The sequence below is a fragment of the Diabrotica virgifera genome, chromosome 5, assembly GCF_917563875.1.
Source record: "Diabrotica virgifera virgifera chromosome 5, PGI_DIABVI_V3a".
Taxonomy (NCBI): Eukaryota; Metazoa; Arthropoda; class Insecta; order Coleoptera; family Chrysomelidae; genus Diabrotica; species Diabrotica virgifera.
The window spans coordinates 120,040,277-120,063,819 of NC_065447.1; the positions used below are offsets into that span (position 1 = coordinate 120,040,277).

The 23,543-nt window shown below is 34.8% G+C and overlaps 1 protein-coding gene across 1 annotated transcript in view; it reads left to right on the plus strand.

Annotated features, from left to right (window-relative positions):
- The window catches only part of LOC126884320 (beta-galactosidase-1-like protein 3), a 46,008-nt gene extending 40,928 nt beyond the window's left edge, over positions 1-5,080 (plus strand). Inside the window, exons 3-4 of the mRNA XM_050650259.1 lie at positions 1,242-1,592; positions 4,110-5,080. Coding sequence (XP_050506216.1) covers positions 1,242-1,592; positions 4,110-5,062 — 1,304 coding nt within the window. The 3' untranslated portion in view covers positions 5,063-5,080. The remainder of the gene's footprint in view (positions 1-1,241; positions 1,593-4,109) is intronic.
- Positions 5,081-23,543: the final 18,463 nt, after the last annotated feature.

A 23,543-nucleotide genomic window follows, 5' to 3' on the forward strand; every position in this document is an offset into this window, starting at 1 on the left:
GCAGGCTGCTTTGGATCGTGAATAAGTTTTAGGTTCATGCTTTCAGCCCATTTTTCTAGTTCCTTGCCATTGGAATCTGTTTCGTTGTAACCCCACGCGACACTGAGAGAGTTGAAGTCACCCAGTACGAATTTGATTTGCTGTGATTGAAAGTTACTCGGTTCCTCAAAAACAAAGTCAGAGTTTGGTGGTTTGTAGATTGACGTTACTGTACAGGAGTTTATCTCCACTGTGGGGATCTCGATGTCATTTTGATCTGTTAGAGATGTGGACGCTACGTCGATATCTGGTCTGACGAAGACTGCGCTACCATATTGGTCGTGTGGTCTCTCCAGTATGAGCTTCATACCCCGAATCCTTGGTCTGCGGCTTGCAGTACCTCTATGGGTTTCTTGAACCAGTAGAACATCGACACCATGTTCTCTGCACATATTAGACAGTAGTTCTTCTTTATAATAATTGAGGTCGTCAATATTAATTGAGGTCGTCATCAAAAATGGCCTTGATAATGACCGTTTTGATTTTGATTGCATCTGTGTTGTTGATGCACCGGTGTTGAAAGGATTAGCCGACATTACTCGTTTCCAGGGGACGCCGGATTGTATTCACAAGTGATCACAATCTACGTGGAGGCTCCTTTCATGTCCCCCATAAAAATAACAAAAAATCATTTCGATGTGAATCGAAACAAGAGCCGTCTTATTTTAGTTAGTTCAGAGAGCGCCAAAAGTACTTTAACGAGTTTCAACTCTTGTTAGAATTTCTTCAGGTAGCAAATTTGATTATATATTTGATATATGCACATAGTTAGAGCACTTTTGGCGCTCTCTAAACTAACTAAAATAAGACAGCTCTTGTTTCGATTCACAACGAAATGATTATTTATTATTTTTATTAGTTCTCCTTCTATTCTGAATATTGGGAACTAATCTTTGTTGGAATTTTACCGTGCTGGACAGGCGGGTAGTAAGATACAACTTGATAAATCTCCCTCGGCCTTCTTTGCTCCGGCGATTCGTTGCATTGCAAATTTTTAAAAACCACGAACGGTGTAACTATAGGATTAGTTCTGATATAGTTTTATTTTTAATCTTGTTAATATTATAAGTAAAACTTTCGTTCGTAAATTTGCAATGTTGCCAGATGTATTAGTTGTATTTGATTTAGTGGAGTACCAATACAGTATAATAATAATAATCTTGCCAACATATATATATGTAAATATTATTTACTTCTTACAGGTATTGTGGAATTGTTGGTCACATCGGACAATCCGCAGCATGGTACGTACGGAACGTTGCCGGACAATTTCCTAATGACGGGAAACTTTGATACGGATATTAAGAAAAACTTAGATACACTTAAATCATACCAACCTAATCGTCCAGTGATGACGATGGAGTATTGGGGAGGATGGTTCGACTACTGGGGAGATTCTCATACTACTAACAAAACTGTTGAAAATTTCAGATATAACTATGAAGAGATCTTAAAATATCCTTCTTCTGTTAACATTTATATGTTCCACGGCGGTACTAATTTTGCATTTTTGAATGGAGCTGAGAATTTAAAATTCGATGAATGGGAAACAGGTAAATTTTACATATAAGAGAAAATAATATAAAATTTATATTCACTGAATGCAGGTTTTAATAGTAAAAAAGTTGGTTCTTGCTTAAACCTACAGATTTTGATTTCTGCTAAATGATATTAGCTTTTAAATTTTTTGTTAATTATCTTGCAACTTCTAATTATTAGTTAAAGAGGAAACAGTAGCGATCAACAGGTAGCAAAAACGTGTTCCAAGATTGCGGCTGTAATTTTGAATATTTTTTCGAGATATTTGGCACACGTATTCGTAATATAATAAAGAATGGCGGTACAGAGCCCAATTTGAAAAATATATTAATATGTGGAAATTACTGTGTAATTAAATACAATATTAAAAAAACGAGCCTGTACCGCCATTAAGAAGAACAAAAAAATACACTTTCTTTAAATAAACTTTTTTATCCGATGCCTAGATTTTGTGTCATTTTGGAACTACTAAAATTTTTTATTTCATTAGTAGTTCCAAAATGACACAAAATCTAGGCATCGGATAAAAAAGTTTATTTGAAGAAAGTGTATTTTTTTGTTCTTCTTAATGGTGGTACAGACTCGTTTTTTTAATATTGTATTTAATTACAGAGTAATTTCCACATCTTAATATATTTTTCAAATTGGGCCCTGTACTGCCATTCTTTATTATATAACGAATACGTGTGCCAAATATGTCGAAAAAATATTCAAAATTACAGCCGCAATCTTGGAACGCGTTTTCGCTACCTTTTGATCGCTACTGTTTTCTCTTAAGTGTTTCCTTTAAAAATACTGTAGACTGTGTAGACAGTAATGATCCTAAAAGGCCTACGCACGTAAGGATTTATCATACTACTTATTGAACTTTAGGCCGTATCAAAAATCGTAGTACTGTTTACAGTAGGTACTGCAATATTGTCCAAACACAGTGCAATGTGTCGTCCTCCTGCAACATATCGAATTGTGGCATAATTGCAGAGTATTTGTGGTTATAGCAAATAGAACAGTGTTGTTCATAAACAAGTAGTTATGTCTGTCTTTACGAATTTAAAAAAAAAGAAAAGCTGCACCCTTTAGCGATTTTATTGATTGAAGAAGATGATGAGAAACCAGCGAAAAAGAGAAATTTTGTAAACAGTGGTTGTTGGACAGAAACAAATGTTCCCACATGAGGCTATTGAAATAACTTAGAAAAAAGAGCTCCTCGACTTTAAAAATGACTTAAGGATGGATTCAGATGCATATACCTCCTTACTGGCTTTACTTTATAATAAAATTACTAAAAGAGATACAATTATGATCATAATATTGTATCAAGCATAAAAAGCAATATTATTCTGCCTTTTAATGAACAACAAAAGTAGAAGACTAAAATCGTAACTGCAGTATTCGCTACCATACACATGTTTTAGCTTGCGTTCCAGCAGTAGTTCAAACACGACTGTTGATACGATATTTTATAGAAGTTCTGTACTGCGAACGATTCAACTACTGCGTACTGCGAAGCATCCAATTTGCCTACGCACATCAGGATTTATCGTTACTGCAGCAGTTTAGACTAATGTTCTAACATTCTTTTAAGTAAATCATAGCTGGTCTTATGGCAGTTTTATAGAATTTTTCTTTCAGTCTTTGGAACTTTTCTCTCATACAACATACCACTCTCCCCCTTTCACTATCCATCCCGCTGTAACTCTGCTGCATAAATCTCCATCTATTTCCTTATTACTTTGCAATACAGATGCTAGGTTTTTAAAAATATTGCTGTTGTAAATCTCTTTCAGTATTTCCTATTTATACTACATCATTAGCATACATTACTCACCTGTAATCCGACTTCTTGTCTCTCTCAAAGCAGCCCAAATTTCCCAGGGATATCATCTGGTCCAACTGTTTGATCTTTCTTTATCTTTTGAGATAGTTGAACAACTTCTTATACCGGATTTACACTCAGTCCTGTTGGACAGGGAATTGGACAGAAAAGTGGGCAGCGTGAATGTGTAAATAGCTCACTCGCGCTGCTGCTTCTCATGCCACTGCCATTGCACGGCGCTCCCCAAAAAGTCGGTTTTCGCGATGGAAGTCAAAGGACTGGCAGTGCGAGCGCGATTGAGTATTCACATTCAACTACTCTCTCTCTCTCTCTCTCTCTCTCTCTCTCTCTCTCTCTCTCTCTCTCTCTCTCTCTCTCTCTCTCTATCTCTCTCTCTATCTCTCTCTCTCTCTCTCTCTCTCTCTCTCTCTCTCTCTCTCTCTCTCTCTCTCTCTCTCTCAATTGCCGCCGGCAAAGCGGCAAGTGAGTAAGTGAGCAAGACGATGCTGTCGTCACATTCCATTCTTGAGAGTCGTTCGGTAAATGAGTTGTGAAGATACTCGCGAGGAACTGATGTGAACACCTCATTCGTATCAATATCGTATTTCGGGCAATATTTCCGGCAGCGGCAGCAGCGGTGGCAATAGCTGAGTATAAATCCGGCATTAGTATTAAGTATATTTTTTGATACATACGTTTTTTTTCTCAATTTTAGATTACCACTCAATAGTATCCAGTTACGAATATGTTTCTCCCCTGGATGAATCTGGCGACTACACAGAAAAATATTGGGCAGCGAAACAATTGCTAGAACAGTATAATCGTATTAAAACTGCTCTTCCTGACGTACCAGCTGCTCCTAAGAAAACAGCGTATGCAACGGTAAAAATGGAACAAGAAATGTTTTTATATGATATGCTTCAGACGATTACTCCTACTTATTCGAAAAATGTCATTCCCATGGAAAAACTTGATATCAATAACGGTAATGGTCAAAGTTATGGGTACATAGTATACCGTAAAACAAATTTGAATATACCGGCAAACGCAATACTTAAAATAGAAGGTAGAATTTGTGACACAGCAATGGTACTAGTAAACGGGATACTCGTATCCCCCTGGTTGCAAAAATCTGCAGACTTAAATGGCTTTGGAACATCTAGGATATTAGATTCTACTATTACTCTTACATCTGAAGATCTAACAGGCGCTACTTTAGATATAGTTGTGGAAAATTGGGGCAGAGTTAACGTTGGTGTGTACAGACAGTTTAAAGGTATCTGGCAAGGTAATGGAATTAAACTCAACAATGACTACATATACGACTGGGCTATCTATCCTCTAGAATTTAAAAGTTCTTGGACGAACAACTTATCAAACTGGAAAAATGTACTAACGAACTCCATAGGTCCTGCTATGTATAGGGGTACTTTAACAATTAATGGTACTCCAGAAGACACTTTTGTGTACATGGAAAACTGGAAGAAAGGCATTGTAATCATAAACGGCTTTGTACTTGGCCGATATGCTAGAATGGGCCCCTTACAGACTTTGTATCTACCAGCACCTTTTCTGAAATCAGGGAGCAACAGCATTATAATTTTTGAACATTTTAAACCCTACGCAACAGTAGACTTTAAGACAAGTCATGTATATAATAGCTATTAAATAAACAACTTCAATTTATTGCCTTTAATTTTTTTTAGACAACAGCAACAAATACTGCTAAGAGTAGGTACCCACTTATCGAGTTTAAAATATTTCAACAAATCATTTTCACGTTACTATAGAAACTACGAAAAAAAAATTAAATTTATTTGTCAATCAATTTTCGAGTTTGAATTAGCCAGTATAATTTAATTAGCCATTTTAGGAATAATTAAAACGATCGAAAATATCTATCAGAACAACACAAAAATTAAAAGCAGAAGAAAAACTAACTGACATAATTGAAGCTGGCAATGGGATAAGACAGGGGACTCCCTGAGTCCTCTATTGCCGAACCTGATTATGGATGAAATAATAAAAAGTAAGAACTAAAAAAGACTACCAAATGGGAGAAAAACAACTTAAAATAATCTTTAAAATAATCTGCTATGCAGACGACTCTATGACAATAATAATCCCTCCAAGTGAAGATGATTCACAAGATATGCTGCACCAATTTAATATAACCGCTAGAAAATTTAATATGTTAATTTCCTTAAAAAAGATCATAAAAGATAATAGAATAGTCATGGAGTTTAAATATCTAGGCATCACACTATCTAGCTACGGAAAACTCGAAAGAGACGTGGAAGATCAAGTGAATAAAGGAAACAGGGCCGCAGATTGCTTGAATGTAACAATATTTAGAAATAAAATATCGGAAAAGAAGCGAATGACAGAATTTACAAAACAGTCATCAGAGCAATAATTACATACGCGACTGATAGTTTCTGCCTTTTCGGAACGATTTTTAAAAACAATTTTTAAAAATTCTCTTTTATATGTGCGCTCCTGACCAAGATGGTGTAAATCAATATAATTACATATGGAATTTAATAAATCGAGCACCTTCTCATGAAACTGATAAGGTGATTCGTTTGGCTTTTGTTTTAAATTCACAAGATCTTGATTAAGGCAATTTTCATCTCTTTGGTACGCAAAATTTAAAATTAATGTATTTTTTATACCATCCCAATCAGTATAGCCGCTAATAGCAATAATTTCTTCAGCTCTTCCTTCTAGTTTATTTAAAATTCCGTTCAATAGCAAACAATTTTGAAAACTACTAGGGTTATTTGTATCGAAATAATGCCTTAAGATTGATTCAGTTGCATTTATGAATCTGTAGAGTTTATTTATATTTCCATCAAAACGAGGAATAATCGACAAATTGGCAATATCTAATTTAGGTACAATAATAGTAGTATTTGAATTACTTGGTGAAGTCATCTTATCTTTATTTATTGCTTTTCTTTCCTATATACTAATCTATCAAAAAATAAAATAATAACTAATACTACACTTGACTATTATTTTCGCAAAAGGATTCAATAGATAAGAGGAGTCTGATAAAAATGAACAAAAAATTTTTAGCTTACCACATGTATGCACTTCTGCTTGTTCCTGGAATTCTGGATATCCGAATGGAGCCCAAAATCCCTGACAGTTTAAAAGTTTATGAAAAACGGAAACCCGGTTCTTTTTTTTCGTTTAAAGGTCAAAACCCACGAATATCCTCAATGGAATTCGACGAAAAATCCACTAAGACTGCGCCACTGATAGTTTCTGCCTTTTCGGAATGATTTTTAAAAACAATTTTTAAAAATACAAGTGCGAGAATTTACTTTATTGCGATCTAATAGTTACAATATAAAAAATGCGACTTTACTCTACAAAGAAATATATCAGACTGAATTATATTCAATGAAATGAAATACAGTCGGAAAAATGAAAGAATACCCATGAACAAACATATAAAACACGCTGTATTTTCCTGTCACCGTGTCACACAAAAAATTGGCCAGCGCAAGTACATGTAATAATTATTGTTACATGTACTTGCACTGGCCAATTTTTTGTGTGACACGGTGATAGGAAAATACAGCGTGTTTTATATGTTCGTTCATGGGTATTCTTTCATTTTTCCTACAGTACATTACACATTTGAAAAATAAGCAATAATACACAAGTTGCAGTTTGGAAATAAGGTCGACCATAGTTCAGGTGCTGACACATCGGATTCAGGGTATTGGCCTATATGGGGTCAATGGATATAACTCCTCCACCCTTAGTTTCTGGAATTTTTCATGGAATTGAAAAATGACCTAGGTTGGGCCTCTGGTAGATTTTCTTCAGGATCATCTTCTTGGATGTGAACATTCTCCATGGGACTATCGTCTTGTCTTTGTGATTTCGTTCTTCTTTTTATAAATTTAATAACAAAATATGCAAGAATTATTATAATCAAAAATATTACTGTTAGGTTCCAAAAATTAGGATGAGTGATTTTTGAGTTTTTAAGTATTAATGTTTTAATTTCTTCTTGTTTCTTCTTAATTAAATGAATCTTGTCCAGTTGAACATCTTGGATATGGACTTCGGGAATCTCTTCTTGATGGGTGTGAGGAATAACTATGTTCGGAAGTAATAGTGGCTGACTTTCGGAAATGAGACGATTATTGCTAAATGTTTGATCTTCTGTGCTAAACTGGCATTGGAAAGGAACTGTGATGAGATAATTTCCAGAAATTAATTGAAGGTCTGTGTTAGTACAGTTCATTTGAATTTTGGTTTTGGTTACCAAAACAGCGATGTGGTGGGACTCATCTATTTGCTGGATCATATTTCTTGAAATGTGAACTTCTATTCTTTGGCATCTCGTAGGATTGGATTTTAGTTGAAGGAGTTGAAATATACAGTCTTCTTCACTTTTGCTTCTTAGAGGATTTTCGGGACAGAAGAATTTGGGCTTCAGGTTTGAGCATGGTACAGATGTGTATTGGTAAAAATTTTCATTCATTATCAGATAAGTGTTAGGGGGCACTATGGTAGTATGATTTACAGTAGGAATCGAGTATAAATGATAGTGGGAAAATTCGTCGGGATAAGCTATTGGAACATGGACAATGAAAACAATCGTCAAGTTAGAGTAGTACGCTTCTGTCTCTAAGATATTATAATAATTATTTATGTCTGATGTGATATTTGGATAAATTAATTCGTTTCTTGAATGATATTCTAAAATTTGAGTTAATATTGACTTTAGTTCATTAATTTTTACTATACTACTCTTTAAAATACCTAGTCTCGCAAATGTTATAGAGTTTTCTATATATGTTAGTAACTGTACTATAATATTTGTACTTATACTTAATTGATCTAAAATATTTCTAGTTATAAGAAAATCTTCAAAATTAAAAATAAACTTATTAAGGTTTGAACGAATAGATTCTAAACCAGAGAAAATTACTTCTTGGTTACTTTTTATGAGAGAAATAGTATTATTAAAATTCTCTACAATCTCAGTCGATAATGAAATTTGTTTATTAAGTTTAGTTACAATTTTATTTTGGTTACTTTTTAGTTCTTCTAGTGCGCTATCATAATGTTTTGCGTCTTCTGTATCTAAGTTTCCTGTGATACTTTTAATTATTGAGCCTAGTCCGTCTATAAGATCTCTTTTTGCTCTGTGATCAGGTAAGAGTGATTGGAGTTTTTGTTCAGCAAGAAAAGGACGCGATCAAAATTTTCTAATTCGGAATAATAAGGACTACTAAGGCCGTCTTTAATTGCAGCTGTTACATTTTGGTAGGAGAGTCTTAGAGTATTAATTTCTTTTTGAATTGGTTCTAAATTAACATAATGGATAAATGAATGAGTACTAGATTTAATTTTTGCAGTGTCTAATTTATAAGGAAATATTCCGGGATTATCTTTGAGATTCGTAAAGGTGATTTCTTTATTCTCGACTTGTTGAAGGCCCAGGATCATCATCGTTGTCATTAGGAACCTGTAAGAGTTTTTTCCGGTTAGTTTTTGGTCGTTTTAAATTTTGTTTGTGTAAAAGTTTTTTTGGAGTAGCAACTTTAATTTTTGCATCTTCAACAACTTTATCTTTCATAAATTTGGGATTAAGTTTATTTCGTACCAGTGTAGTATTTTTTCTGTAAACATCACTTCCTTCTTCGTATGTGAGTGGTTCATGTCGATCTCTATTATTATATTCGATACTTTTATCTTTTTGTTCGATCAATTTTTTATTAAGTTCTTTATAGATTTCTTTGGTCCTATCTCTATGGTTTTCTATGTAGTTATTAATTAGTTTTTGGTTTATATTTATATCAAAAATCTCTTTAGTGTTAATGTGGCCATTTATAATATTTATCGGCTTTTGTTGAGTTACGGAGTGTATTGAGTTATTATAGCCTAAAATAGCATAAGGCATTTGATTTAGGATATCAATTTTTCCATCAGCTTTGCTTCTAATAATTCGTAGATGTTCTATTAGAGTAGAATGAAATCTCTCTATAGCTCCTTTAGATTGGGTACTGTTTGTAGTTACATAATGGGTTTTTACTTTATGTATGTCGAAAAATTCTTGTACAACAGAGTTTTTAATTCTGTGCCTCGGTCCATAGTTACAAGATCAGGAATTCCATGGTGTGTCATGAAGGTTAGAAAAGCTTTTACGATTTCAGTACTTGTCAATGCTGAAAGAGGGTATGCTTGACCGTATTTAGAAAATGTGTCTATTATAGTAAGAAACTTTTGGCCTTGGCTTGAAAAAGTGTCTGCAAATATTATTTCGAATGGTTTTGAAGCTGTGGGAGTAATCATTAGTTTTTGATTTGGCGGATTACGATCATATTTATTTACTTGGCAAATATTACAATTATTTATAAAATCTGTTACATCTTGTTTTATTCCTGGCCAATAATAGGTGCGTTTGATCCTAGTTTCTGTTTCTAGAATACCTCGGTGATTGGTTTTTCCTTCGTGAAATGACCTTATTTTTTCATGTTGTTCATCTTTGTTTACTATATCTTTTAAGATGCTGTTACATTTTATTAACTTGTAGGCAGAATTTTTAAAAGTTTTTAAATTTTCTAATATTTCTGGTATAAAAGTGTCTTCCTTGAAGTACACAGCGTATTTGTATTTTGGGTCAATGTAATTTTTAAATATATTTATAGTTTCTTCTACAATATTATTTTTTGAAATTTGGATATAAAGTCTTTTTCTGTTAGGAAATATTTTTCAATTTTTGGTTTGACGGCTGAGTGTAAAACGAAATCAATTACAATTTGGTGATCAAAAACGTTAAGATGCTTATCAGAAATGAGCATTCCTAGTATTGGATCTTCTAAACTAGTATGTACAGTTTCTCCGTCATCATCATCATCATCATCATCTTCTTCAATATCGTTGTCTTAGTTATTTCCTTGTTCTGTGTTTTCTTCGTTAATGTTGTCGTCGACATTTACAGCCATCGAATTGCTATCATCATCGTCGTTTTTCGGAGTTTTATTAATTTCTTCCATATATTTTAAAAATTCGTTACAATGAATCTCTATTCCAGATAGGGAGTCTGCATTTGCATTGCAACTTCCTTTCTTGTATTCAATTATGTAATCAAATTCTTCTAATTTTAAACGCCATCTCACTAATCGTGAATTCGGTTCTTTAAGAGACATAAGCCACTGTAAGGGTTTATAATCTGTCATAATTTTAAACTGTCTTCCAAAAAGATAAGGTCTAAAATACTTAGTTGCCCATACTATCGCCAGAAGTTCTTTTTCCATACCACTGTAGTTTTGCTCGGACTCATTTAATGTTCTCGAGGCATATGCTACTGGTTTATCTTGAGCATTTACTAATTGAGATAATACAGCTCCTACGGCTACATTACTTGCATCTGTAGTTAAAATAAAATCTTTGTCAAAATCTGGATATTGAAGTATAGGTTCATTAATTAATAGATTTTTACAATCTTCAAAACATTTTACAAATTCTGGAGTGTGTTCTATCTTAGCATCCTTTTTTGCATTTCGTTAATGGTTTAGTTAATCTGGCAAAATCTTTTATAAATCTCCTGTAATATCCTAGCAATCCTAAAAATCCTTTTATTTCGCGTGCAGTTTTTGGAATTGGGTATTTGACAATTGCATTAATTTTATCTGGGTTTGGCTTCACACCTTCTGTAGTTACAATGTGACCAAGATAGGCTACTTCCTTTCTGAGAAATTCACACTTATCTAGTTGTATTTTAAAATTATTTTCTTGCAAACGTTTAAAAACTTTGTCTAAATTTACAATATGCTCTTGAAGTGAGGTAGAAAAAATAATTATATCGTCTAAGTAGACAAGACAGATGTCATCTTGAAGACCTCGCAGAATATCGTCCATAACTCTCTGAAAAGTTGCAGGAGCATTCTTGAGCCCAAATGGCATACGAACATATTCATAATGACCATTCTCAACATTGAATGCTGTCTTGGGAATATCGTCTGGGTGCATCTCAATCTGGTGAAAGCCACTAGCTAGATCAAGTGTACTAAAATAGTTGCATCTGCCTAATTTATCAAGTGTATTGGTGATATTTGGTAACGGATATTTATCTGGAATTGTTTTTTCGTTCAGCTTCCTATAGTCTACAACAATTCTCCATTTCTTTTTTCCTGACGCATCTGCTTTTTTTGGGACAACCCAAATGGGACTACTGTACGCTGAATTGCTGGGTCTAATGATTCCTTGTTCCAACATTTTGTTTATTTGACTATTTACTTCTGGTTTATGAACAAAAGGATATCTATACGATTTACTATAAATAGGTAGTTCATCCTTAGTTTTAATAACATGTTTAACTCTATTGGTAAATGTAAGGGGTTTATCTTCGCTATGAAAAAGATTAGAGTATTTATTGCAAATTCTTAGAATATTTTGTTTTTCTTCAGAGTTCATATGAGAGGTACGGATTAAATCTTCGATATTAATATTTTCTGTTTCATCGGCAGGCACTATGTCTGCATGGAATAATTCATGACAATTTTCATCAAAAGGGACAGTATCGATTGGAGCATCTAATGTGACAAAAATTTCATCTTGGGTTCGGTTAAAGATTTCTACTAGGGCAAAACCGTCTATTGCGTTCGAAAGACATGCAGGGATTACACATTTTTGGATTGTTTGATCAGGGATAAATATACATCCTGATTTTTGGGAAACTGGAATTTTGGCTACACTACAAGATAAGGGGTCCAATTTTTGTTTGAAGATTATCTTTAGATCAGATTTATAGTATGTTATCGGGATACTGGAATATGGAGTAGTTAATTGGGAATTTACGAAATCCAACATAGCGTTTAGATATTTTATATTATCTACTCCTAAAAGACCATCAAAACTTCTATGAAAATCAAAAAGGTGGAATTTAATCTTACCTTCCTGATTGAATTCTGAAAAGATGGGGATTTCTGCACAAAAGTCCTTTTGTGTACTTTGAGATACTGCAGAGACAACAAAGGGTTCGTAATAGATAAAATTTTTATAAAAGAAGTTAGCTTTTTCTGGATTGAAGAAAGATTTAGAGAAACCGGTATCTACCAGTAATTTTAAGGGAGGATCTTGAATTTGGATATAAGACAGTTCTCTTTTATTTGTGGAAAAATTTAATTCTATTAAGTCTGTTGATTTTGAAAGAGGCTGTCTTGAAAATTTTGATTATGCTCTTCGTTAGCATCATCATAAGCTTCTTGATCAGGGGTATTTTGGGTATTTTGATCAATATCGATGGATTCGTACTCGGTATTATACAGTTCTTCGAATGTGAAGTTTTGATTTGTATTTCTGGGGTTGTGGAAATTATTTCTGAATCCTGGTGTACTATTTCTAGTATTCGTACTCATAGGAGTAGATGTATTTGGGGCAAAATTGGGATTTGGTCGCCAGGTATTATTTTGAGCTGGCTTGTTAAAGGTTTGGAAATTATTTCTAAATTGGGGTGTACTATTTCTAGTAGATGTACTCATTGGAGTGGGTCGGTTGGGAACAAAATTTGGGTTTGGTCGCCAAACATTTTGAGCTGGCCTATTAGAATTATTTTGGAAATTAGACTTATAGTTTTCGGGAGTGTTATTTTGGAAATTAGACTGATAGTTTTGGGTATTGTTCCTTTGATACTGATTTGATTGCGAAGGTTGAAAATGTCTATCATTGCGAGGATCTGTTTGAGAATTTGGGTAAAAGTTATAGTTTGCGTTTCTAGATCTGTTACTATTATTATCCAGATTTAGCCATACGGCTCACACTCCCTCTAAGGGGAAAATTGACTCATCCCAGATACCTACGGTATCAAAAGGATTGAGCTCTGGTGGGACTCTTTCCGTGTTATCGAGCCCTAGGTGACTTGGTATGCAGGTGTATCTCCCAAAAATTTCCGTACACATCTGGCTGTTGCGAGTAGTACTGCTTTCTGCATGGTCTTATAAAGATGTTCATTCAGACCCAGCTTTTTTATGCTTTCGAGGAGGGTCTTCGGAATGACTCCAGTAGTAGACATGATAATCGGTATCGTCTGGGTACTTTGCATTCTCCATTGCCTTCGTATTTGAATTTCTAGATCTCTGTACTTGGCGATCTTTTCAGTGAATTTACTACGTAGATTACTGTTGTTAGGTATCGCCACATCAATTAGTGTTGTTTGTCTTGTTAATTTATTAACTAGTACGAGATCTGGTCTATTGTGTGCCACTGTTTGGTCTGTGAGCACAGTGCGGTCCCAGTATAGCTTGTAGTTGCCATCCTCAAGCATACTCTCAGGGACGTATTGATAATACGGGAGATGGTCCGTTTGGAGAAGTCCAAGCTTGATAGCTATCTCTTGATGAAGGATTTTTCCCACTGCGTCATGCCGTTCCTTGTATTCAGTTGCAGCAAATGCCTGGCAGCCCCCTGTAAGATGTTGGATGGTTTCTTGGGCTTGACATCCATATCGGCATCTGTCGTTTTGAACCTGAGGGTCTTTGATGATATATTTCAGGTAATTTCTCGTTGGTATAACCTGATCTTGAATGGCCAGTAATGAACCTTCCGTTTCAGGGAACATCTTTCCTGATGTCAACCAGTAGTTCGACGCTATATTGTCGACGTAATCTTGGCTGACCTCATTGGGATGCCGCCCGTGCAGAGGTTTACCCATCCAGGCGCGCACTTTTTCGTCCTTAGTAAGGTGGTTTATGCGCATTTCTGGTTCCCTCAGTTTGATCGGTGTTGTGTCATCTACTGCGCAGATAGCGCGATGAAGAGTAGATGTCTCAGCCTGCATCTGAAAATAAGTTCTTAAATTAGCAATTTGTTTATCTAATTGCTCACCTATATCCATAAGTCCTCTTCCTCCTAGATTCCGTGGTAATGTTGTTCTTTCTACTGCACTTTTAGGATGGTGTTTTTGTGCCTTTGTGAGGTGTGTTCGCACTTTTCGCTGAAGAGCATCTATATCTGTTTTTGTCCACTTAACAATACCAAATGAGTAGCTAAGCGCGGAACATGCGTAGGTGTTTAGTGCCTTAAACAAATTTCTACTGTTAAGGTGTGAGCGAAGCAGCTGTTTTACCCTTCGTAAAAACTCAGTAGTTATCTCTGTTTTCATTTGTTTATGGTCAATTTTCCGCGCCTGCTTTACTCCAAGATATTTATACATATCGTTTTCACCCATGGCCTCGATGTTCTGGCCATTTTGCATATCGAATCCTCCGGGCTGTACTTTTCCTCTGACTATATTTAAAATACGGCACTTGTCTAGTCCAAAGTGCATACTAATATCATTAGAAAAAGTTTCTACAGTTTTTAGCATCTCGTCGAGTTGGTCTCGAGTGGAAGCCATTAATTTCAAATCATCCATGTACAATAAATGATTAAGCTTCGCCACCACATTGTTGTTATTTTTGATGCTAAAACCTGCATCTGTGGAGTTCAATAGCTGAGATAGTGGGTTCATAGCTAGACAGAACCACAGAGGACTCAACGAATCTCCTTGAAACAGGCCCCGGCTGATTGCGATATTTTCAGTTTCGATGTTACTTTCACCAGGTATTTGAAGGTGAATTCTAATTTTCCACTCTGTCATTATATGTTGTAAAAAGGTCACTACATTATCATCGACTTTATATATTCTCAATATATCTATAAGCCATTCATGCGGCACTGAATCAAAGGCCTTCTTGTAATCAATAAAAGCAGTAAATAGGTTCCTCTTTTTGGAATATGCTTGATTAGAAATGACTGAGTCGATGATAAGTTGTTCTTTGCAACCCATGGAACCCTTAGCGCATCCTTTCTGTTGAGGCTCTATGATATTGTTCAGAGCACAGTGTTGGTAGATACGCCGGGCTACACAGGATGTGACCAATTTATACAAAGTTGGAAGACAAGTAATTGGGCGATATTTTGCTGGATCTTGGGTGTTATTTTGATCCTTCGGTATTAAATAAGTGGTTCCCTGAGTTAGGAATGATGGTATATCCTGCGGATTAGAAATAACATGATTAATTAGTGTTGATAAGCATTCATGAGTACTCCAAAACTTCTTGAGCCAAAAGTTTTGAACTCCGTCTGGTCCAGGAGATTTCCAGTTATGAAGCTCTTTGATGATATTTGAGACTTCTTCAGTGGTGAAGGGTTCGTAGAGAGTAGTAGTGTAGTGTTGGCAGTTCTGTGCCGTATCTTCTATCCATCCAGCATTGTTGTTAAGAGAAGCTGGTGTGGAAAGTTGATTTCCCCAAAACTCATGAATTTCTTCTTGGCTTGGGTAAGACTTATCGAGATTGTCTACGGTGGTATTGAGTTTTCGATAGAACGCCTTCTCAGCAGTCTCAAAAAGGGCATTGTCGGATTTTCGGTTGTTACTCACTTTGTACCTTCTTAGTCGTCCTGAATAAACTGAGAGTCTTTGTTTTAATGTATCTAGGCATTGTTGGGCTGTGTTGTTTTCTGGATCGAATCTTGAGTGTCTGGGAGTATTCCGTATTATTTCTTCAGCTCTTCTGATGACTCTTGTACTTCTTACACCTCGTATATATTCTGTGACTTGACCAATATCCCTACGCAGTAATTCAATCTTTCCGAGCAGTCTTTTTCCCAGGGTGCAATTCTGCTACCAGTCCTTCCGTTATTAGTACCCCGTCGTGTTCTGATCTTAATGCCCATTACATTAGCAATTGTTGTTGCTGCACAGTAGATTAGCATGTGCAGATACTCTAATGTGTGGGCTTCTACGACATAATTGGGTAGGACTTCAGTGTTCACAATTTGTAACAGCACACCTAGTCTCTTACAAGAGTTTATTCGTGGTAGCGGTGGTCTGCTAAGTGGGTTTGTTCCATTAAACTCTTGTACAGCACGTGCCATTTCGCTTACTAGGTTATCATGTAGCTCGTTGTTTTCCTGCTCTGTATTGTCAGGTTGAGTTTCTTGTATGGCAAGCTCAGGAATCTGCTCATGAACTTCATTGGGGACTTGATCTTCAATTACAACATTGTTATGAATCTCCCGTTCGACTTCGCTTCTGATGGTATTGCGTCTAGTCTCTGGGATAAGGTTGTTTCTTATAATTACCCGGTATTGGTCTGATACTCGTTGCTCCGATACTTGAATATCTGGGTACGTCCTGCAAAATTCGGCATACAGCTGTTGTCGGTAGCCGATTGTTTCTTGACCGAGGTTTGTCACCTTGTAGTAGAAGCGCAAAATATTTTCATTAATGGACACAGTCCATTTCATGCGCTGCCTCGGTCGTCCCGCTTGAGTGAGCGCCGGCTGATGATCCAGCGCAGCACCTTCGGCGGGTGGAGCTCTTGTTGTTGTTTGGCTCGCTTGTGGTTGTGGTTGTGGTTGGGCTGTAGCTGATTGTATGACAGGGGCCCGCCTCCTCAACACCCTGCCACCGACGTCCCGCATGCTGTCACGTCCAGCGCCGGCTCCAGACGTGCCCTGGCGATCCCCAGGCAGCGATCCTAAACATAAATTATTATTCTCCATTCTCATGGGTGTGCATTTTATACCTACTGCCAGGTGTCAGTTTTTGTTCCACGGCAAGTATCCCTGCTACTCTCTGGGTATTGGCGCTACGAATACCCAGAAAGCATCCCCCATTCGCAGGGGGCCGCGCCTGATAGAAGAACTAACAAAAAACTCCCACAGGCTATTATTATTATTATTTTTATTATTATTATTATTGAAATTTTGACTCTTTTGGTAATATTTAATGTTATCTTCTTCTTTAATGAATTGAACAGCTTGTTCAATGGATTTCGGCCTCATTGCCCTAATTATGGGCCCTAAAGGTTCTCTTAAACCCGCTAAGAATGTTTTTAGTGCTTGTTTATTAAAAAATTCTCTTTTATATGTGCGCTCCTGACCAAGATGGTGTAAATCAATATAATTACATATGGAATTTAATAAATCGAGCACCTTCTCATGAAACTGATAAGGTGATTCGTTTGGCTTTTGTTTTAAATTCACAAGATCTTGATTAAGGCAATTTTCATCTCTTTGGTCGGCAAAATTTAAAATTAATGTATTTTTTATACCATCCCAATCAGTATAGCCGCTAATAGCAATAATTTCTTCAGCTCTTCCTTCTAGTTTATTTAAAATTCCGTTCAATAGCAAACAATTTTGAAAACTACTAGGGTTATTTGTATCGAAATAATGCCTTAAGATTGATTCAGTTGCATTTATGAATCTGTAGAGTTTATTTATATTTCCATCAAAACGAGGAATAATCGACAAATTGGCAATATCTAATTTAGGTACAATAATAGTAGTATTTGAATTACTTGGTGAAGTCATCTTATCTTTATTTATTGCTTTTCTTTCCTATATACTAATCTATCAAAAAATAAAATAATAACTAATACTACACTTGACTATTATTTTCGCAAAAGGATTCAATAGATAAGAGGAGTCTGATAAAAATGAACAAAAAATTTTTAGCTTACCACATGTATGCACTTCTGCTTGTTCCTGGAATTCTGGATATCCGAATGGAGCCCAAAATCCCTGACAGTTTAAAAGTTTATGAAAAACGGAAACCCGGTTCTTTTTTTTCGTTTAAAGGTCAAAACCCACGAATATCCTCAATGGAATTCGACGAAAAATCCACTAAGACTGCGCCACTGATAGTTTCTGCCTTTTCGGAATGATTTTTAAAAACAATTTTTAAAAATACAGGTGCGAGAATTTACTTTATTGCGATCTAATAGTTACAATATAAAAAATGCGACTTTACTCTACAAAGAAATATATCAGACTGAATTATATTCAATGAAATTAAATACATTACACATTTGAAAAATAAGCAATAATACACAAGTTGCAGTTTGGAAATAAGGTCGACCATAGTTCAGGTGCTGACACATCGGATTCAGGGTATTGGCCTGTATGGGGTCAATGGATATAACTCGCGGCAAAAACACGACCTGATACAGAAAGGACAAAAAGAATGCTAAAAACAGCAGATATGAAAACCCTTCGAAAAATCGATGGTAAAACACTGTGGGATAGAGCTAAAATTGCAGATATACGACGAAGATGCAAGGTGGATATTAATAACTGGGTAAAAAACAGAAGAGTAGAATGGAACGATTGCATAAGATCACATAATGGAACCGAATGACAATAAATAGAGTCGTAAGGACGGCGAGAGACGGTTCTCCAATAGGAAGACGATCAGTCAGATCAGGAAGACCACGAAAACGATGAGATGACAACGCACTGGAAACATATTGTAAAACAGACAGGGTCATATCTTCACAAAAAGAATAAGAGGAAGAAGAAGACGAAGAATTTCATTGCCAGTATTTCCAGATTTTCCTGAGAGTTGTGTGTCGCCGCATGTAGGTATACAGTGATGATCGAGCTAATAACTGGCAAAATAACGCAAAAGATGGAAAACAAAAAGATATGAAACTAGTGGAGGTGTAAATTATCGTTATAAATGTATAAATTAACATTACAATACATAGTTTACCACCTTTAGACGTATCATAGGAGTATGACAACTGTCACTGTGACTGTAGAATTTTATAAAATACTCCTGTCACAGACGTCTAAAGGTGGGAAACTATGTAATGTAATGTTCATTTATACGTTTATACCGATAATTTCCACCTCCACTAGTTTCATATCTTTTTGTTTCGTAATGTATTATGTTTTTCATATTTTGCGTTATTTTACCGGTAATTAGCGCGCTCATCACTGTATATTATACACCCTTATGGGCCAGCAGCAGCAACCCCTAAAATTATGTTATACCGACTATGAAAATCAACTTTCAGGTGAATGACGAATTTGGGTCATTTTCTATGTTTCGAGGTCACTGAATCCGAATATGAAGTTTATTTTTATCTAGAATTGGTGGAACTTGTTCAAAAATCAAATTTTTAACAATAATACAAAAAATCAATTTTGATGATTTTTCAAATTTAACTCAGTTTATCTTTGGTCGCTGTAAATATTTCCTTTTGAAAATTTTATTGTATCATCTTTGAAGTATTTAGATAACAATGAAATTTACCCAAAATGTTTAAAACAATTAGATAAAGAGTTGTTAATTTTTAAACATTTTGTCATAAGATTGCGTTAGTTTCATGTTCACTTAAAAAAGTAGAGTGACAAACTTTTTAGTATATAATTTTAACCAACACACCATTAAAACATAAGTCATGAAGAAGTTTTCTGTTCTGGGAACCTTCAGGTCAAAATATGTAATAGGAAAAAATGTATGTGACTTTATAGACGAGAGTGGTAGTCCCCCGAAAAAACGCTTATTTCTCGAGATACTGATCACATGGTGTAGTGAATGGCTAATTTTGATCATACTTTTTGTTTTTGCTAGTGCTGAAAACGAAAATGAGGTTTATTTTGAATTTTAGATGGGGGAACATTGTCAATATCGCAATTTTACCCTAAAAATAAAAAAAAATGAAATCACGTTTTTCTTAAAATTAAAAGATGCACAATTTTTTTCTATAAAAAAATGTTGTATTTTGTACTCTATACTCTGCACCTTTTACTTTAAATAATTCATAACTTTTCTTATAATAAGAGACAGATTGAAACACGTCCCATTGTTTTCAGAAAGGTAAGAAATATATACTATAAAAATTTCAGAAAAAAATATTAAAATGAAACAGAGTTGTAGCGAGTTAAACGCAAAAAAAAACTATAAAAATTTCAGAAAAAAATATTAAAATGAAACAGAGTTGTAGCGAGTTAAACGCAAAAAAACGTGATTTCATTTTTTTTTTCATTTTTAGGGTAAAATTGCGATTTTGACAATTTTTCCCCACATAAAATTCAAAATAAACCTCACTTTAGTTTTGAGCACCCTCAAAAACATTAAGTATGACCAAAATTAGTCATTCACCACACCGTGGTCAGTATCTCGAGAAATAAGCGTTTTTTTCGGGAACTACCATTTGTCTATAAAGTCACATAACTTTTTTCCTTTTGCATATTTTGACTTGAAATTTTTCAGAAAACTTCTTCATGACTAAAGTTTTAATGTGTTGGTTAAAATTATAAACTAAAAAGTTTGTCACTCAATTTTTTTAAGTACCTAAACATGAAATTAACGTAATCTGACGACAAAATGTTTTTCTACGAGCGTGCAAAAATGTCTACTTTCGCGCACGCGTTTTAGTTTAGAAAGTTTTACTTTTCCGCACGCGTGTTACTTTTCCGCACGCGTTTTACTTTTCCGCACGCGTTTTACTTTTCCGCACGCGTGTTAATTTAGATATGTTAATATGGCCTTAAAGTAATTATAATACATGCAATAAACTCATATTTAGATATTATTTACTAATTTATTTCAAATATATCTTACTGTGTTCATGTATTAATGAAATTAACGCGAGAATTCGATGAAATAAAATAATTTTGACATAATATTCGAAAGTCAAATCAGTAGACAATAACAGTGGTTTTGAATCGTCGTCATGGAAACCAAGATCGTCGTCATGCTAACCAATTATGCTGAAAGTTTGGTTTTGATAAGCTTATGAAAGAATTAATTTGTGTGTGTATTTTCATATTAATTAAATTAATTGATTAAGATTTGGTCATTTTTTAAAGACTCTTAGAAAAAATATTGTTCCTAACGCTTGCAGAAAGTCTCTTTTCCGCACTCGACTGCTTGCCGAACTCCCGCTTCGCGTCGTTCGGCAAACTGCAGTCGCGTGCGGAAAAGTATGACTTTCTGCACTTGTTAGGAAAATAACTATTAAAAATTAACATTTTTTTAAACGTTTCGGAAAAATGTCATTTTTGTCTTAAGGGGATGGGTACGTAGTTTCTGCTATAACGCTATTCAAATGGGATTAATTTTTTTCGAATCCTGAGAAAACTAATAAGTATTTTTGAAAAATTTAAACGCAGAATGAAAGACTAGGTTATTAGCGAGAGCCGAAAGTCCCTGGGAACGTCTATAATGTTTATTTTATTAAGCTACAGAGGTGAAAAACTAAGAGAAAATTTAGTCTGATTTTTAATTTCAAATATCTCATTCAAAATAAACTTTTTATTTATGATTCGAAAAAAATGAACACAATATGTCCGTGGTAATATTTTCCAAATATATCTTTGTCATACAACGCACTCAGTCGAATAGAATATTTTCACCATATTGTCAGTCAGACAGTGACAATCAGTGACAATTTTAAATATTTGACGTGGCATCTAGGGGAGAGTGCAATTAAAACAAAAATAATATGCATTGTTTCGGAAAAATTCAAACAAGCTTATAATTTTCTAAAACTTTTTTTGTTAGTTTATATACATGTTAAAGTAAAAAAGTTCTACTCGCAGATTTGGCCGCTAATTGTTTATTAATTGTTTAAACAGTAACAATTGTTTTATATAAATAATTTTAAAAATATCGTTAAATTCATCATTTTAATTTGATCAAATATGTTTTTATTTTGTTTTTGATTATGCTGAATCCGAATATGACATTGCAATTTAAAAATTCTTATACAGAAGTTCTTATAGAGTATGTCTGCGTAGCTAGGAACTACATATGGAAAACTTTTTTATTGTCAATTTTACGAAAAAAGTTATTCTTCATAAAATGCTCTGGATAGTCAAAAATCTAAAATTCAACCATCAGATATCAAATTTTATCAATTTTATACGAGTTATATCAAAAATATGAATTTCGTTAAAGAATAAAGTACCTTTATATTCCAGAATATCAAAAAATGCTGTTGTGAAAAGTCGTTTGAAATTAAAAACTATGTTTAAATATAAAATTGCATCATTATAATCAAAAAAAAAATTCAATTTTTTCTCAAATTACGGATACTCATCATTTTATTACAATTATGATAACTATTTTATTATCACTTTTACGACAAAAAGTTATTCTTCATGAAATGCTCTCCCTGGTCTAAAATCTAAGGTACAACCATCAGATATCAAACTTTTTAATTTTATACGAGGTATGTAAAAAATATGAATTTTTCTTAAGAGTTAAGTGCCTTTATTATTCACAATATTTTCACAATATTTTAATTAGAACAATAACACTAAAACAAATTTTTTAATTCCAAACAACTTTTCTTAACAATTTTCGAAATTGTGAAATGCAAAGGTACTTTACTCTTGAGTGAAATTCATATTTTTTGACATACCTCGTATAAAATTAATTAAATTTGATATTTGATGATTACGTCTTAGATTATACGATGCAGAGTATCTTATAAAGAATAACTTTTTTCGTAAAACTGATAATAAAAAAGTTATCAATAGGTTCCAAGTTACGCAGACATACCTACTGTATAAGAGCTAAAAAAATTTTTTTGCTGAAGATTTATTGTTGAAGCTTATTATTAAATGTAATTTAGGTAAGTTTTACAGCTCGTGGTCCCTAAAATTGTGAGGGGAGCACGACCGGTGATACCAAGAACAGTCCCAGCGTCCAGCGACTGTGCACCGGGTGGGCGCCGGACACCGCCGCTGGACGCTAAAAGGCGTCGCAACTGAGGCGAGCAGTTGCGACGCCTTCGCCTTCAGCAGTTCTATTTCACTCTCGAATTTCCCTACGGCTACTCTAATCCCTCAATTTAATCTCGCCCACCTCATCATTGTGGCCGGAGGTCGATAGGGTGGGCTCCAAAGCACTGTGCGGGGGGCTCCGCCGTCGAACTCCGATTACAAGTTTTTGTTCGAAAACTTTTTCGATATACCCAATGCGAGTAGCTGCCATGTCTTACCCCACCAATGTACCTTTCCCACCACACATCCATTTCAAATCCCGCGTAACAGGGGAAGCAGCAGTTACGCGGAAACTCCAGGTAGCATGTGAATACAAACTGCCACTGCGTCCGGAAACAACCGTGATAAAAAGCCTAGAGGAGTAAACCTCAATAAAAAATCCCCATTATCACGGTGGAAGGCATCGTGCCAAAGGATACCTGGCGATCTCCCGAAGTAATACAGCCTTAACGCGGTAGGGGCACACTGCTGCGTTGGACGAATAGCACGTCCCGACTCGTGGGAATTCATATGAATCCAAATAAACAAAGCAAGCAAAGAGGGAAGACGAAGACGACCAAACGCAAACGAACAAGGAAAATGCTACAGGTAAAAATGTGAATAGGGA